The 16,822-nt window shown below is 32.4% G+C and overlaps 2 protein-coding genes and 1 long non-coding RNA gene across 3 annotated transcripts in view; all 3 read right to left on the bottom strand.

Annotated features, from left to right (window-relative positions):
* Window positions 1-2,902, bottom strand: part of LOC145332510 (carbohydrate sulfotransferase 8-like) — a 6,727-nt gene extending 3,825 nt beyond the window's left edge. Inside the window, exons 1-5 of the mRNA XM_080177513.1 lie at window positions 2,810-2,902; window positions 2,025-2,177; window positions 1,403-1,617; window positions 859-883; window positions 400-477 (exon numbers count right to left, since the gene is read on the bottom strand). Of these exons, the coding sequence (XP_080033639.1) occupies window positions 400-477; window positions 859-883; window positions 1,403-1,617; window positions 2,025-2,177; window positions 2,810-2,902 (564 nt within the window). The remainder of the gene's footprint in view (window positions 1-399; window positions 478-858; window positions 884-1,402; window positions 1,618-2,024; window positions 2,178-2,809) is intronic.
* A 1,655-nt stretch (window positions 2,903-4,557) lies between these two features.
* LOC145332508 (uncharacterized) lies at window positions 4,558-6,968 on the bottom strand. The gene is made up of 4 exons (XR_013884189.1): window positions 6,839-6,968; window positions 5,834-5,913; window positions 5,208-5,239; window positions 4,558-4,643 (listed from the first exon to the last, which is right to left on the bottom strand). It is a non-coding gene; the product is annotated as an uncharacterized LOC145332508 (long non-coding RNA).
* A 3,294-nt stretch (window positions 6,969-10,262) lies between these two features.
* Window positions 10,263-14,963, bottom strand: LOC145332507 (uncharacterized). Its single transcript, XM_080177512.1, has 7 exons — window positions 14,948-14,963; window positions 14,399-14,490; window positions 13,528-13,588; window positions 12,948-12,991; window positions 11,741-11,827; window positions 10,776-10,914; window positions 10,263-10,386 (listed from the first exon to the last, which is right to left on the bottom strand). Exons 1-7 carry the CDS (start codon window positions 14,961-14,963, stop codon window positions 10,349-10,351), a joined length of 477 nt encoding a protein of 158 aa, XP_080033638.1. The 3' UTR covers window positions 10,263-10,348.
* Between the last annotated feature and the right edge of the window lie 1,859 nt (window positions 14,964-16,822).

The raw sequence follows: 16,822 nt of genomic DNA, 5'->3' as shown, positions 1-16,822 counted from the left end.
ATTTTATATTATTACATATAAATCAATATAAATAATATAAAAAAGTTCTAAAGATTTATAAAAAGTTATAAAGATTTATTTAAAGTTATAAAGAGTTATATAAAGTTATAAATTACTGAAAATATCTTTTCCCCTGAACCTTTAGGGAAAAATCCCCTAGAGGCTAGGGACAAAGCCAATAGTTTATTTTAAAGTAAGTATAGAAAATAAATTTCATGACGATTTTAAATGAAAATGAAATAAAAATTAAACTTTTTTGGAAGCTATGTTTTTTAAACTAGTCAAATCAATAATTATTTTTATTAGATATTGTCAATAAATCCATGAATATCATATAAATCAGGGCTCAACAGGCGCTTTGTGTGAAAGTACTTAATTTTTAAAAGAAGTATTGGTTACCTGCATATGTAGTCTGCTAGAAAGTTCATCTTGTCCAAATATTCTAGAAAACAAGACAGACCAGGTTGTTGTACCAATCTAATTTCAATTAAAACAAGGATGATAACATCTTTAAGTAGCGAAGCTAAAAAACTTGGAGGTTGAAAATGCGGACGAACGATTTTAAGAGAAGATTTAGTCATAATAAAGAGTAAATTTATTGTACAAAAATCACGAAACCTTTTCCATGTATTTCTAATGTTTTAATATTTATATTTTTGTAGCATGTCTGACAGACTGACGAATCAAGTAAATTATATACTGGATGCTCTTTGGAATAGGGAATATTCACTTAAATTGGGACCGAAATAACCACATTTCACCCATTGCGTTACATATCACCTAACGGAAAGACAATGTTATAGTGTAACTTTAATCATCGTAAGTTAACATAAAGTTTTTATTCTAAAAATTGTTTACCTTTCCTGATCTACACCAACTTAAACTGTAAAAAAATACATTATCAATATGTAAAAATAAACAACAAGAAGAGGAGGGGGGGGGGGGGATGACCCTCAAAATTTAATTTTAGAGTTAAGAAGAAACGTTAAAAAATCAGTTGGAATTTTTCTTAGGAGTGATTTTTCTTGAGAGGAAAATAGTTATATACTCTCACTGGAACTGTAAAAAGCTTTATTGAATTGGAGAACCATATTGGTCCAGCGGTTAGAAATATTCTTCGCTACACAAAGAGACTTAACAGACATCCTGTTACTTTAATATTTACTAGCGGCTTCGCCCCTAGCCTCTAGAGGCTCTGCCCCAAGATGTTTGATCAAGCCAATTTTTCGTATTTTAGATTTAAAAGAAAAATTTAAAAAAAAATTTTTGGGGGGAGGGGTATTTTTCATTTTTTGGGGGGTTGGGGGTGTCCCACCCCCCAAGAAAATAGCTATGAACCTTCCCGGGACCCCAGACGTTAAGGATAGCTATGCATCTAAAAAAAAGGTATGGTATAACTTACTTTTTTTCTTTGCTTATAGTAAACAATTCAACTCTAGGATGAACTTTTTTAACATGTTCAGGAAGAACTTTGACAAAGTCCATTTTTTCTCCAGCCAGGAACTTGGAGCACTCTTCCTTCACTTTGTTGACCCTGTCAGTGTTCTCTTTTTTGAATTGTTCAATTTCTTGTAAGGTTATTTTGTCCTCCTCTTTTATTACTTCCTCTGTCACTTCCTTAATATGAAAATAACAGATATACAAGGAACTAATGTTAAACTAGAAAGTTTTTTTTGTATGAATCTTAAGACCTATTGTGTTGTCCTTTCAAGGGATGGACCTGGCATTGTTTTAGGCTATATTGTTTTTAGAATTTAGGCATTAGTATGGTTTAAGGCTCTTGCCACCTTCAACCCCCTCCCCCCCCCCCCCACCCCGTTTAACACAGAACCCCTATATAGTTGTTAGGGGCGCAGCCGCTAGTCCAATTATATAAAGTAGTAAAGTTTATTGTTTGTTTGAAGCTTGAGATCTCAATAACTACTTAACCGATTTAAAATAATTAATTTCATTTCAATTGCCATTTTGACTATCCATAAAGCAGAAGGCCAAAACTTTCATTTGAATTAATCTAAAACCTTTACTTGTTCAACAGCAACAACATTTTCATTTTTCTCAAAAACATTAATTTTATTTTTATTTATCAATTCTTCTTTTGGATTAATTTGTTCTTGTTGGGGCATTTGCACAACTTTTTGTTCTACAACTGGTAGAATTGGGGGCTGTCCTCCTCTTTCCTAAAATAACAAGGGTGACAACATCAATAAAAGTAAAGCACTGAAACGGTTGGACAAACGGGCATTAACACTTTATAGTAATGTTAATGTTTAAGGACATGCTTACATTTTTAGAGCTTGATTATACAGGTGCTTCGCTTTTAACATTGTGCAAGGATATCTTTTTGTATGTTTGTGGGTAAATTATGAGGTAAGTCGAGAATAGAAATGAAAAATCATAAGATTAAAACCAGTTTGTTAGGTTTTTTATTTTAATATTCGTGGGAAATTGTCTGTAAAACGATGTTATACATTAGTATTTAGTATGACTCAGAACAGGTTCTAATATTAAAAGATTTCGAAAAAGATATTTTTCTATTAGGTTTTCATAATTATTTTATAATAAGGAACCTTTGTTCTACCTATTTGTAGTTACTTTATCTAATGCTATAGTAACACACAAACAAACAATCCACTTTGATTGCATGACCTTTGTGTGGAAATGCTAACTTTAAAAAAAAAATTCTAGTTATGAGCGGTGTTGAGCCGAGATTCGAACTCATCGACTCACCGACGACAAGCGGATGTGGTACATGATAATGAACTGTTGTTGCTGCAGTACTTATTGGCTTAATATTTTCTAGTTTAAGAACCTGATCAGGTTTATCGCCTTGTTTATCAACTGCACTTTTTGGCTTCTTAACTCCATTTCCTGTTTCACAAATACCAATGTTTCTACTAATCATTATAGAAAAGTAACAGGATGTTTGTATGCCTGTCTGAAGCAAAAGATCTCGCATGCCGCTAAACCAATGGGGATTTTATTTTTGCAAAACTTATCATATGTCCAGGACTATAAATTCATACATATCCCCAATGATGATAAATAAAATAACCCCATCTATAGTATTGAAAATTGGAACCAACCAATCAAAATTAAATAAAAGTTGTCAAAATTTGAGTCAACGAATAAGATAACTTGGTGATATATAACACGTTGGTACCAAAGAATTTACTGTTCAATATCCCCTTTATTCTCTGGAGAAGGGTAGATTATTTTTGGTTGCAATGAACATATCCTTACAATCAACAAGAAACATTGGATAAATTCCTTTCTGGTGTTGAACAGTTTCTTTCTCATCTGGAGGATTGAACTCATTAAACTTATTGATTCGTCCCAACTCATCTGCGCTGAGCGTTCCTACATAGATAGATAGATAGATAGATAGATAGATAGATAGATAGATAGATAGATAGATAGATAGATAGATAGATAGATAGATAGAAGGATAGAATGATAGATAGATAGATAGATAGAAGAACAGGTAGATAGATAAATAAAAAACATTTATTGAAGGTGAGATAGGTAGAGGGATATGTAGATAGATTGGTAAGTAAAATTAAAAACAAGTGTAAATAGATTGATAGATAGAAAGGATGGATAGAAAGATTGTTTAAAAGAAAGATATGTAGTTAGATAATTTGTAATACAAAGTAGAAAGAACTAGTATTTATAATGTAGTAAGTTTTTTTTTGTCTGTACGTTATGATCTTTGGAATAAACAGATAGTTTTGATGGTTTAAGGGTAGTTTTCTACACCTTCCTACCCTTTGATACAGTATTCTTTGCTACTTTCTCACATTAACATCAGGGTTCTAAAGGGATAAGACAATGGCCGATAAATTGATGTACCTCCCAATGATGATTTAATTACCCATTACAATTAGTGATTGAAAAGTTCGGACACTCTTCTTAATGAACCAACCTATCAAAATGCATTAAAACTACACAAAGTTGGTAAGCAAACGAATTAGAAATCGTTACTGAAAAACTTTGGGGACTAATGTGTCAAACAGCCCAATGTCATCTTCCTCCCTTCATACAAATATAAATAAAGATAGATAGTTTACAAAAATATATTTAAAGATAGATTTCATTGAAATATCAACGATATTTTGACATTGATCTAAAATAACGACGCTGCACTACTTCTCACCTCCTTGTTTGAATGATGGTCCATGCATATCACTTCCTGAGTTCATAATTCTTTATCAAATTTTTATAAATTAACTTTATAAATTTAGAGGCATAAAAGTAATTTAAAATAATTTTCTAATGTAAAGAACAGAGACGGATTCTTTAAAAAAAATTGGCCCCACGAATCACTTAGAATCCACCTCAGATCTATTATAGCAAACTATGCTACTTTGCTGTGTTGATATTCCCAACACTATTGGTTATTTTCAACGACCCACTTGAGAGTAGGAACAAGGTCCTTGGGATTGTTTAACCCCTACCCCTCTAGTGTTTTACTCTTATTTTTAAAGTACATGTTTGTGTTTTATAGCTTATGAATATTACGGGGAAATTCCATTGTCTTCTCCTATTTGCATATTTGTTTTATTTTAACAAAGGTCCTGTTGTCATGCTAGAGTAGGTGGAGCTTGTTTCTAGGGGCTCCACATCAACTTTCTTTACCTTAGCTCCTAGATAGATAGTTGGATATATAGATAGTTGGATAGATGGATATATAGATAGTTAGTTGGATAGATAGATAGAGTAGGTGGAGCTTGTTTCTAGGGGCTCCACATCAACTTTCTTTACCTTAGCTCCTAGATAGATAGATAGATAGATAGTTGGATAGATGGATATATAGATAGTTAGTTGGATAGATAGATAGAGTAGGTGGAGCTTGTTTCTAGGGGCTCCACATCAACTTTCTTTACCTTAGCTCCTAGATAGATAGATAGTTGGATAGATAGTTGGATAGATAGATAGTTAGTTGGATAGATAGATAGAGTAGGTGGAGCTTGTTTCTAGGGGCTCCACATCAACTGTCTTTGCCTTAGCTCCTAGATAGATAGATAGATAGTTGGATAGATAGAAAGATAGATAGGTAGAGCTGTTTGTAGTGGGTTGCTATCCACTTTATTTATCTAAGATCCTAGATAGATAGTTGGATAGATAGTAGATATGTATAATGTAGTCAAGATAACAATTTAGGGTTATTTAGATAGATAGATAATTCATCAAAGTTTATAAATTATTACCTTTCACTTTTGAATTACTTCCACCATTCTCACTAAACATTTAATAGATTAAAAATTTAATAAATATTTTTTTTATGTTTTTAAAAGAGTGGGAATAAACAGAGAACTAAAGGGATAATAGACGATAAATTGATATTCATCTCCAATAGAATATATACAAAATTACCTCTTCTATAGCGTAAATTAAGTGGTTGAAACGCTTGACCACTCAACTTAAAAAAACAACCAATCAATATTTACTGAAGTCCCCAAAGTTGTAAGGCCAACAGTGTAAGTAATAAACAGCCCATTGTCCCTTCTCTCTCTTTGCAAAAAGGAAAGGGAAGAGCAAAGAAGGTATGTGAAAGGAAGGGAAAAGATCTAAAGTGATGGGGGAGGGGTGTGTGTAGAAAAACACCAATCTGTTAAGTTTACAGACAAACAGACAGAAAGACAAACAAATTCGCTACTATTAACCAGCTTATTCCAACAACAAAATTAATTCGAAAAAAGCATGAAACCTTCAAAGTTTTTAGCTGTTGTTGGTGGCAACACTTATCAGAATTGATGAACTTTTTACCTGCCCCTTCACCCTTTTAGATTTATTTTGCTTGTTTGTTATACCTTATTCGTCACTAATAACTCACCCATATTTATGAACCTTGATAACAGAGATTATGAAAACAGCAGAGAGTAGAGATACCAGCACATACTTCACTGTTTTTACCTACAGATACATGCACAAGTTTTCCAGTATGGATTCGATACCAATTAATCTGCAGGATTAAAATCGGTTCTAAGCCATACTGTAAAATTATGTATAGCATCGCAATACAGATAATTTTCCACAATATTAAAAAAAAACATAAATTTAATACTAATTTTGGCCCCTCGGGCCTAACAAAATTGCTTTTTATGACATATTCTTTTATTTTTATATCCACGGAAAGCTGTATATAATACGATGCGATAAATAATTAATCTTTCGTTTTTGTTTCTATCCGCCAGAAATTTGTGACTTTTTTTCAAAAACTAAAGTTTAAGGTTTTTAGTCGATCAGCCCCTCCCCCGCCCCCTTTCTCATTAAAGGTGAACTCGCTAACCACTGGACCAACATGGTTTTCCTTTACAGTGAAGCTTCTTATTTGGGGTGTGGGAAGGGATATAACTACTCTTACAAGAGAAATCGCCTCTAATAACAAATGTCCAAGAACAATTTTTTTCTGGTCATCCACCCCCCCCCCCCCCCCACCTTTTTCACTCATGCGGCCTTAGAGGACCTTTGGGGCGTAGTCTCTTTTAAAAAATTAAACTCTGTTTAATTGGCCTCAATAAGTAATAATATTTGTATTACTACTAGTTTTATAATATCATTTTGATAATAAAATAATTATGTTAATCTTTAACATTCGGGCCCCTTGCCGCACCTTTATCGGTCGGGTGGGGGGGGGGGCGTTAAGCGCCCCCCCCCCTTATTATCTCAGTTCCTATTATTGCTAGAGGGCTAAAATTTTTGTGCAAGTCCTCTGTTTGATAATGAATTTCTGCCCTTAAGTGAGTCAAAGTCAATTTTCGCTTCCTTCACTCTTTTATTTAACAACATTTGTTGTTAGGTCCTTACTAAACTTTCTAAAATAATAACATATATTTACCTTAAATCGAACAACCTTCATTGTTAAGACACAAATTAAGCAGCTATGTCATTTCATTTCAAATTATATCACTATCTATTTTAATCAAATAAATTAACTTAACACGTTGTTAATTAATTATCAACACATATTTTTAATTTAAGTGATTTTACAAAATTAAATCAATATGTATTTAAGTATTTAAAAGGACACTATGAAGCATAATTTTATTTTTGATCATTTAAAATAATTAGAAAAGCAGGTTAACAGCTGCCTTTACAGTGGAGCTAACTGCATAAGAATCGATTTATTATTATTTGGATGTTTTATCTGATTTTCATGATAAAGGGATGATCGCATCTGGCTAAAATAAAAATACCCTTTCCACTCACTTTACTCCATTAGCTCCACTCTTATTGACTTTACTGACTAATAAATAAGGACCATATTATCAAACTAAATCCAAAACAAATTTCCACTGTCAATATATCCACGTATATCTTATATCCATTTGCATAATAAAGAAAAAGCACTATTTATTTGGCTTATGCGGACGAAGCGGACGAAGATTAGAAAATTAGCAAATCGATGCCAAAAATCATGTTTTAAATGTTTTAAATGGACCTACGATTTTTCTAGTGAATATTTTGATGTCGCTATACTTCCTACTCATACATAACTATTACAGGAATCTTTATGCTAAGTTTTAAATCGATAGGACAAATATAACATGCCAATTTACCAATACGAGATTTGGACAAACCAAATTAAAAGAACTATATTTGTAGTGTTATGCTCACTGGTACAGGGAATCTTCACTAAAATTTCAGCTTACTATCTTGAATAGGAGCCAAGGAATTAACAGTTTCCTATAGCATTCGTTGGACAGACGGACAGATAATTTTAAAGATTAAATTTATCAACTATGAGTAGTATCCTTTTAATAGGGAAGTTGGTCAAATCAAGTGTTTTTAAAAGTGTTGTATAATGTTATAAGCAAAGCCACTCTATAATCAAGTCCTAAAAATGTAAGTATGTCCATAAACATTATCCTGTATCAAGCAGTTTTTCAACAAATTTACTTACAATTTTGCTCCGATTCAAATACATTTATATTATGATTATTCAGTTCTGACACTATATAAGTGTTAATGTCCGTTTGTCCTACCGTTTCAGTGCTTCGCTTTTATGGATGTTGTCATCCTTGTTTTCATTAACAAGAAATTATTTCATATATCAAGCGCAACAATTTGTTTTCAATTATTCTACAAATATATAAAAAGATATTATTTGATACGTCTTTTTGACTTTTTGTCTGAAGCTTAAGATTTCGACAACTATTTTACCGATTTACTTCTCCTTTTTATGCAGGCTTCACATAGGTTATGGGTTGGTTTTTATTTTTTTATTTTAGTATTTTGATGCTTTCTTGCTATTGTTTCCCCTCTTCCAATTCGTAGCCTCTAGATAGCAAGAGGCCCAGCCACTAGTTAACACATATTAGAGGATTTATTTTTAATTTGTGATTAAAATTTATGATTGTATCCTTAGTCATATGTATATATATTTAAAGAGTAGCTGCACTGTGTGATGATTCAAAAAAAATAAAGGGGGTTGATTCAGGGTCTGATTTTGTATAGTGCCTATTTTTTCTTGAGGGATTTATTAATATTAATTTAATTTTTAGAAGCCCTATTTGAGTGGTTATTTGGCTTTGGTGCTCTTTTGAATGCATTATTGGACTACTGGGTAACTGTCACCATACAGGTGTCATTATTTGTAGCATTGCTAATCATTAATTGGACAGAGATCCATTTCTTTATACGGGCGAGGCTGCTGTTTTTGACACTCTAACGTTACGTCCCAGATGTGCTGAAAATGGATTCCCTATATTTCTTCCCTAATTTCCAAAGTTGTACAGCAGATAACACAATAATTGCAAAAGCTTTTTTTAGCTACTTCGGTCAAAGGGAAAAGCGTTATAATGTATCAACTATTTTTACACTATACATTCATGATTTTAATTTTTTTTAATTTTGATTTTTTTTTCGGAAGTGTGAAGCTTTTTTAGCTAGTAGCAAATATTGAGATAGGACGCAGAAGCTAGGTACACTTAAAAACTAAAATTCAGTACATCAGGTCCAACAATACAAGATAACTAAGGGGAGCAAAGTCTCTCCTTTTCTGTCTACACATCCGTGGTATTAGGTTAATTAACACCCATCAGACAACCAACTCATTGATTCACGACCTTTGTCTGCAAGTCCTAAGTGTGCTTAGTAATGAGTTGTGCCTGATTTTTACCAAGGCATTTCCATTACTCTAACTATTAATGTCGCACACCTGACATATCAGGAGTAGGAACTATTTTAAACGTTTTTTTGTGTTGAGCCAAGGTGCGGGATAAATTAGGCAGGTATATAGGGATGGGGCAATAGACCAATATTTAATGTTATATTAAGGGATCTTACGAGATAAGACAATGGACGATCCTGAATGAAGATGAACAAATCGGTTTGAATAGTGTTTGAATACTGCTCCTTTAAAGTTAAACCATCTATAATACAAAGTAGCTTGATGTCTGTCCGTCTGACCGTCTGTCCGTCTGTCTGTCCGTCTGTCTGTCTGTCTGTCTGTCTGTCTGTCCCTTAAGATCTCGGTAACCACTGAACTGATCGGATTCTACTCTTCAGGGAATATACCTACTGGTCCTGTGGTGGTTTTAGGCTATTTTCTTGGGGGGTGGGACACCCCCAACCCCCCCAAAATTAAAAAAAGTCCAACCCCCAAAATTTTTTTTTTACATTTTTTGTAAAATCTCAGTAACTGCTGATCAAATTGGGCTATACCCTTCTAGGAATATACCTACTGGTCCTCTGGTGGTTTTAAGCTATTTTCTTGGGGGATGGGACACCCCAACCCCTCCAAAAATAAAAAAATCCCCACTCTCAAAATTTTTTTTTTTAATTTTTTTTAAACAAAACCAGTAATTGGGGTGGGGAAACCCCTCTGCAACATGGGGCGAAGCCCCCATGAATCCCCCCCCCCGAAAAAAAATCAAAATATTTTTTTTTAATTTTAATTTTTGTGTATGCGAACAACCTAGGTCTAATTTTTACGAATTGAAATTTTTGTGTATACGGCAAACAACCTGGGTTTAATTTGTACAAATTAAAATTTTTGTGCATAAAGCGCACAACCTGGGTTTAATTTTACCACAGAGTAATTAAACAAAGAATAATTTTTTGAATATTTCTATTAAGGAGGGTTGACTTCCCAAAACTATATAGGGCGAAGCCCCTAGAGGCTAGGGGCGAAGCCGCTAGTAAAATCAAATAGTAACAAAAATATTTTAAGCTATTAAATGAGAAATATGTAAAAGGAAAAGGGATGAAAAGATATTTGACTGATATTTCATTAATTTTCTTGTAGAACAATTATGATATTTTTATCTGTTATATGTATTTCATGAAGATCTTAACATGAATTTAAACTACAATTTTATTAATTGTAATGAGGGACTGTTCTTGTTCAATACTCAAGAATGGCACTGTTCACATGAACCATACCTAGAAAAAAAATCACTTTAATATAATGATAATAGTGAATGGGTACCTAGCATCTAGAGGCTCAGTATTTGAGGACTAAAAATTTAGCCTAAAGTCTTTACAAGACTTAAGTATAAAAGTGAATTAGCAGAAACCCATTTTGTGACCTATATGAATAAAGCTTCCCTAAATGGAGAACTCAATTGGTTCAGTAGTTATTAAGATATTAAGCTTTAGAAACAAAATCCTTACCACTTTATATAATAGGATATAAAATAAACTTAGTAATATTTTTTTATACTAATCAAATTTCGATTTATGATTTACTTAAAACTGCAATTTATATTCAATTATTTTTTATGTTTGCCATTCATAACTATTTATAATAAAAAAGAAAATGATAAATTTACCAATTATCCAGTAGATGCACTGGAAGAGTACAACAATGATAGGAATCCCAATTCTGGCAAACATCTTGCACATGACAAGCATGTCTCTCTCCTCATTATTAGCTCCTCTGTACATCCTATCTCTGGCAAGGACTTCAGTCTAAATAAAGGAGAATTATTCAATTATTATTTCCTAGTAGCTTTGCCCAGGGATCTAAAAATATAAGACAGTGGCTGATAAATGATGATGAATGGCCAATGATGATACACAAAATTACCCCCTCCATAGATTATAATTATTGGTTGAAAACTTAATGATACCAACAAAATTCAATAAAAGTTGTTAAGCCAACAAATGAGAAAACATTAATATAAAACTTTGGGGACTTGTGTAATAAACAGTAAGAGATATAAGTTTTCCGGGATTTTAATGTAGGGAGTAGATTTGAAATCTGCATCAAATTTTAAGGATTTTTTATAAAATTCGTTTTTTGTAAAATTCTTTATCTAAAAGCGAAAATACATTTTAAGTTAATTAATTTTGACCAATAGGATAGGTGGATTTAAAACTACCTGCGCTCTAATTGGTTGAATGATGTACGACATCCAATCAGAGCGCAGATTTTTTAAATCCACCAATCACAGATGCCAAAATTAATTAACTTAATTTGTATTTCCGCTTTTAGATAAAGAATTATACAAAAAACGAATTTTATAAAAAATCCTTAAAATTTGATGCAGATTTCAAATCTACTCCCTACATTAAAATTCCGGAAAACTTATATCTCTTAATAAACAGTCCAATGTTCTCTCCGTACACAGCCCCCAACCCTGCAATTTTTTTTTTACAAAAATTTGAAATATTTATTATATGCAATGCATTATCATTGCCTTTTTTAAGGTAACTTTTTTTTACAATTGTATTATAGATGTGATTCACAGTTACAGTCTTTTGTACTAAATATCTTAATGTATATAAATCCTACAGTTTCATTTCTTGAGATGATATCCATAGGGTTGATGTTGTTTTCCCTGAGAACTTGTTCAACTGTTGCCATGCGGTCATTGTGGTTCTGGATAAAGTGATACTCACAGATAACTAAAAATAAAGATAACCCCCAAACACCCCCTTTTCCCCATTCCCTTCCCTCCTATAGATCTAGTCTATGTTTGTCCGTCTGGTTGTTGTCATCCTTGTTTATAATCAAACTTTGTTTAAATCTAATTGTTTAAAGGGCGAATATAGGTTCAATATGATATGAGCTTATATGAAAGGTGCCCTTACATACTTTTAAAATAACTATGCTAAATTTAAAAATTCAAAAAAATTCTTAAGTAGATTTTACAATTTTTGCATTCACTTCAACATATGATAAATCAGAAAGTCAACAAAATCGTTTTTTTTAACCATTATAAGACCTTTTTTTCACTATTTTTCTTAAATCAATTTGATTGTTATATTGGCATGCATCTTATAAGATAATTTAAATGTTTATTTGTTCTAATTATATATTATTTTATTACATTTTTAATTTCCGTCAAAATATTTTACGCAAGTGTGCCTCAAATATAGTGTCAAGGGTAAATAATACGTTTTAAAATTTATTTTTTCTATGAGGATCTGTGATTAATCCCTTATGAAATATTTACCCTAATTACGATACGTAACACGAACATACATACACAAACATGATGCAACTTTTAGCAAAAAAAAATAATATTTTAATTTATAAATATTTTTTTTAATTAGTTGTTCAGCCCTTACTTTTTCAATGTACTTTTACAAAATTATTTTATGAAAAATTTATTTGATCAAAAGTAAAAGTTGCAGCATCCAATGTCTGTCAAATCCTTTCCTCTTCATTATGACTATGATTGAACAGAAGCTTTATAATTCAACCTTCAGACACAGCCTTGTGTGATGCAGTGATGTTTGGATTTCTTAGGGAACTACGTTGGTTACGCAAAATGACGTAATTCTAACGACGAATTGGAACGGTTTTTGGCTAGAAACAGACTTATACAGTTAAATATGTCAATGTCTTTAAGTTATTTATAATCTATATAATGGCACCTTTGAAATAAGCTCATATTATATCAAACCTATATTCGCCCTTTAAATACAACAACAATACTACAATTCTACATTATTTAAAATGGATTTAGCAATTTTTTTATGAGATATATTATTACCTTAAACAAATTTTCCACATCGTTCACCTTGTTTGTAAAAAATCCTGAATTGAAATTTTGATAAAATTGAATACGCAAGTAACAGGATGTTTGTGAGTCTATCTGTCTGTCTAAGTGAAACGATTGAACTTATATGATTCTTTTTTACAATGTAGCTATTATTTTGGGGCAGGGTACAAACACCTTCCCAAGAGAAATTGCCCCTAGAAAAATGTCTCCCACATTTTCCTTTTTCATTTTTAAATTAAAATTGAAAGGGGATGGACTCCTCCCCCCTACTTCAAATGCCCTAAAAGGTGTAACTATTGTAGGGGAGAGTAGCACTACTCTTTTGAGAAAAATCGCCCCTATAATATCCATACATAAAAAAGTATATTTCTTTAACTTTTTCTTTTAAAATTAAAATTAAAAATAGAGGGTATAATCTCCTCCCTTCTTCCCACCTCTGTAAAGGCCTCTTGGGGCATAGCTGATAGCTATATACAAAATGATAAAAAAAAAAACTAGAGCAAATGTAATTATATGTCAATTTTTTTCAAATTGCTTCATGATCTCTTTAAAGGTTGGAATTCTTAATTACCATTGTTGGACACTTTTATCTTCTTTCCATGATGGTTGATTTCACGTCCACCAGTTCCTACCTGATGATACCCAAAATTACCATTCATGTAGATTAAAGTTAGTGGTTGAAAGTTCACTAAGTTGTTAAGTCAATAACTATGAAAATTTTATTATAAAGTTTTGGGGACTAGTGTACTAAACAGTCCATTGTCCCCTTTCTATCTGACTTTTGGACTAATAAGGAGAGGCCAGCAAAATTAATAGTATGAATAGAAAAATATAATATTTATGTTTGTTTTGTGAGGTTTGGAAAGGCTTGCAAAATCAAGATCTACAAGTATGAATAAGAAAATACAGGGTGCGGCACATAAAACAAGAAGTTTTTTAAACAGCCATAGCGTCAAAACTACTTGACCAATTAGGACGTTTGACCCCACTATAAAAAGCTTAGGTAATGACCTTTTAGCACAAAAAATCTTTGGCAGCCCGTTCTTAATTCAATGGACTTTTGGTCCTGAGCTACTTTGAAGCATGCACCAATAGACGTGCCCATACCACAAAGACCTCCCTCATTGCCACTATCATGGAGAACTACGCCAGCTTGGACAGGTACATTTTGACCTGGACCTGCCGGCGCTTGAGGAGGCGGGTAGAGGCGGTGATTGAGGTTGGCGGCCATCTTTTCGAATAATCTAATAGTCATATACCTATTCTGCCTCTCAGTTTTTAAAATTCAATAAAATCTTTAAAATTGACGATTTTATGTTCATTTGTTTAAAAATTAGAATTTGTCCGGATTCATGTGCCGCACCCTGTATAAGTATTTATATTGTTTGTGTGTGGTTTGAAAAAAATATTAAAATTGCAGTTGATGAAGAAATATGAATTACTAGACTATGTGATGAATTCTTCATAACATCTCCAAGAGGATCATCTCCAGATTCACTAAAACATAAATCTGTAGTGGGGCTTACTTGAGACACTTATAAAATATAGCAGAATGACATTACGATATTCTAAACGAGTGGACAGATTTTTATGAAATTAGTAACATTTTAAAGCATTTAATTTTCTCTATTGATTTTACTTTTATTTGCATTTTTAAGCCCACAAATGACGGATCTCGTAATTAATTATAAAACATTAGTACTTTTAATATTCTGTAAAATTGTATGATTTTATCATGTGAGCTCTGGAAATTTTCCAAGAAATCAAAATACATATTTATGCGCAGTATAGATATGTATATTTGACCTTTTAAGTCTACGCGTGTAGGTTTTAAGAGATATCTAATTTTGTACTCTTTATTAGAAAGGCCCCAGATATCCAGGGACGGCATCCTCAATGCATCACGGAGATTTCCCCGGCACAACTGAACGTGACTATTCGGGAAACTCAACATACACTCCGGCCTGCTTAAATGTCATGTGCAGACCTACGTGTATCCCTAGCCATCCCTGTATGATCAGAAAACGCCCTCCAATACTCTGTAATTTTCCTATATGTATATGTATTCATTAATTTGTGTAAACTATGTTTGTCTATTGAAAATATATCAGTTCCGCAGAATTAGTCTTTATTGGAGGATCTAATCCTAATTTTTATGCAGCTATTCCTAGCTGCCATTAATTATCCAGAAACTTATAAATCCCCTGTGGGTATTCGTGAATAGTTGTGTTATTTGCGTATCGGAGACGTCGAACAACGGGAACGAGTCGCTTCGCTCTTGTATTCTCTCAGCCAACGTTACCAGCTCAACGAGTAGCTCCGTCACCACCGCTCGAGGCGGGCTATCTTGGTTTTTAAAAAGTCAACAAGGACGTCCGATCCGTTACAAAATCATTATTTAAAAGTATTAGGATGTCTATGATTGTGTGTGTGTGTTTGTCAGCACCACAGGATCAAACTTTCAGCCAGTTTGGTTCTGCTTTATAATGCACCTTTTTATTGGTCCTGGGAAGTTTTAACTATTTTGGGGGAGAGTACGACCACTCTTCCAAGAGATATCACCCATTGTAAAAAAAATAACCCTCACCAATTTTTTTAATAATAATGTTGGTTCAATAACACCTCGCCTCGTGTTCTCCATAGATATTATAAAATTTGTTATAGCTGGCCCATATTGGGCTAGGCAATTTTTAGATTAAAGTGATTGAGAATTTAATTCACTACTTACTAGTGATTTAGAAGGGGTTAATATAGGCAGCTTTGAAAAGCATTTTTCTAGTTTAGCCGCTTAATTTGATTATTATGAAAAAAATTTTTAATTTTTTTTTGACTATTTCTCGTACAGCCTCCATCAATTATCTTTCTAAAACAACACTGGTTTTCTCTTGCTATGATAATTTGAAAAAAAATTCATTGGAGCTTGCTAATTTACCCTGGACTAAGAATATGAGTTTATATCTATTTAATGTGAAAACAAATTTTAGTAAAGTGTACATCAAAAGATCTTACTGGCTACCTAAATCAAAGTCAATATATTTTAAGCAGAAAAGTTTTAAACAACTAACTAAGAACTGATAAGTAAACTAATTAAAACTCTTGATGTGAATGATACCTAGGTACATTTGCAGCTGTACATGAAGCCCATCCCCAATCTTCATTTCCGCAAGGAAAATCATACCTACAGGATGTTTCAAGAGAAATGTTATTATAAATTATATAAAATAATATAAAATGCTTTATATATTTGGAAAACTTGTTCTCATTTATGTTTCAAATATTTAAAAATGATTATTTCAAAATGTAATGGTAAATGTAATTATTTTCACGACTCTCTGCAGGGATCGGAAGCCGCGCGTAAGCCGAATGTATGCCTCAGTGAAATCGTCATTTTATCACTATAAAATTTAGCTGGATGTATAAAACTGTCTCTTTAGTAGACAATCCTTCTTTCAAAAATTTCTTTTTCTGCTCACAAGCAGGTTTAAAACTGAGGCTTTTGCGCGGCTGAGGCGCGGCTTTCGAACCCTAACTCTCTGTTTTTGTTTAAGGGAAAGAGGAGATGTAATTTTTGGTGAGCCTCTTCAGTAAGGAATTTTACCTCACTTAAAGAAGAGCTTGAACATCTTTGAATATTTCCTTTCAGAACAACTTATTTTAATTCCCCTTTTTACCCCAACTATTATAAATTCCAATTCAGAATTGATTTGCAATTCTAGTTTAGTCTTGATAGATTTATTGAAAAGTCAATATATGCACATTAATTTGTTTTAAAAATATTTTAAGCTGGTAATTTTCAATGATTAGCACAGCAAAACATAGTGATGTTATGATATTATTTTATTTAAAAACATATTTTAAATGTATAT

The sequence above is a fragment of the Acartia tonsa genome, chromosome 11 (genome assembly GCF_053477335.1).
Source record: "Acartia tonsa isolate MP-2025a chromosome 11, ASM5347733v1, whole genome shotgun sequence".
Taxonomy (NCBI): Eukaryota; Metazoa; Arthropoda; class Copepoda; order Calanoida; family Acartiidae; genus Acartia; species Acartia tonsa.
This window is presented reverse-complemented; position numbering and strand designations above follow the sequence as displayed.

Bases quoted from the DNA above. Each gene is read 5' to 3' on its own strand.
- LOC145332507 (XM_080177512.1), bottom strand. The intron at 13,589-14,398 runs GTAATTCATATT...GGGTATCATCAG, and splicing joins AGAATTCATCACATAGTCTA to GTAGGAACTGGTGGACGTGA. The intron at 10,387-10,775 runs GTAAATTTATCA...TTTTTTTTCTAG, and splicing joins GTGCATCTACTGGATAATTG to GTATGGTTCATGTGAACAGT.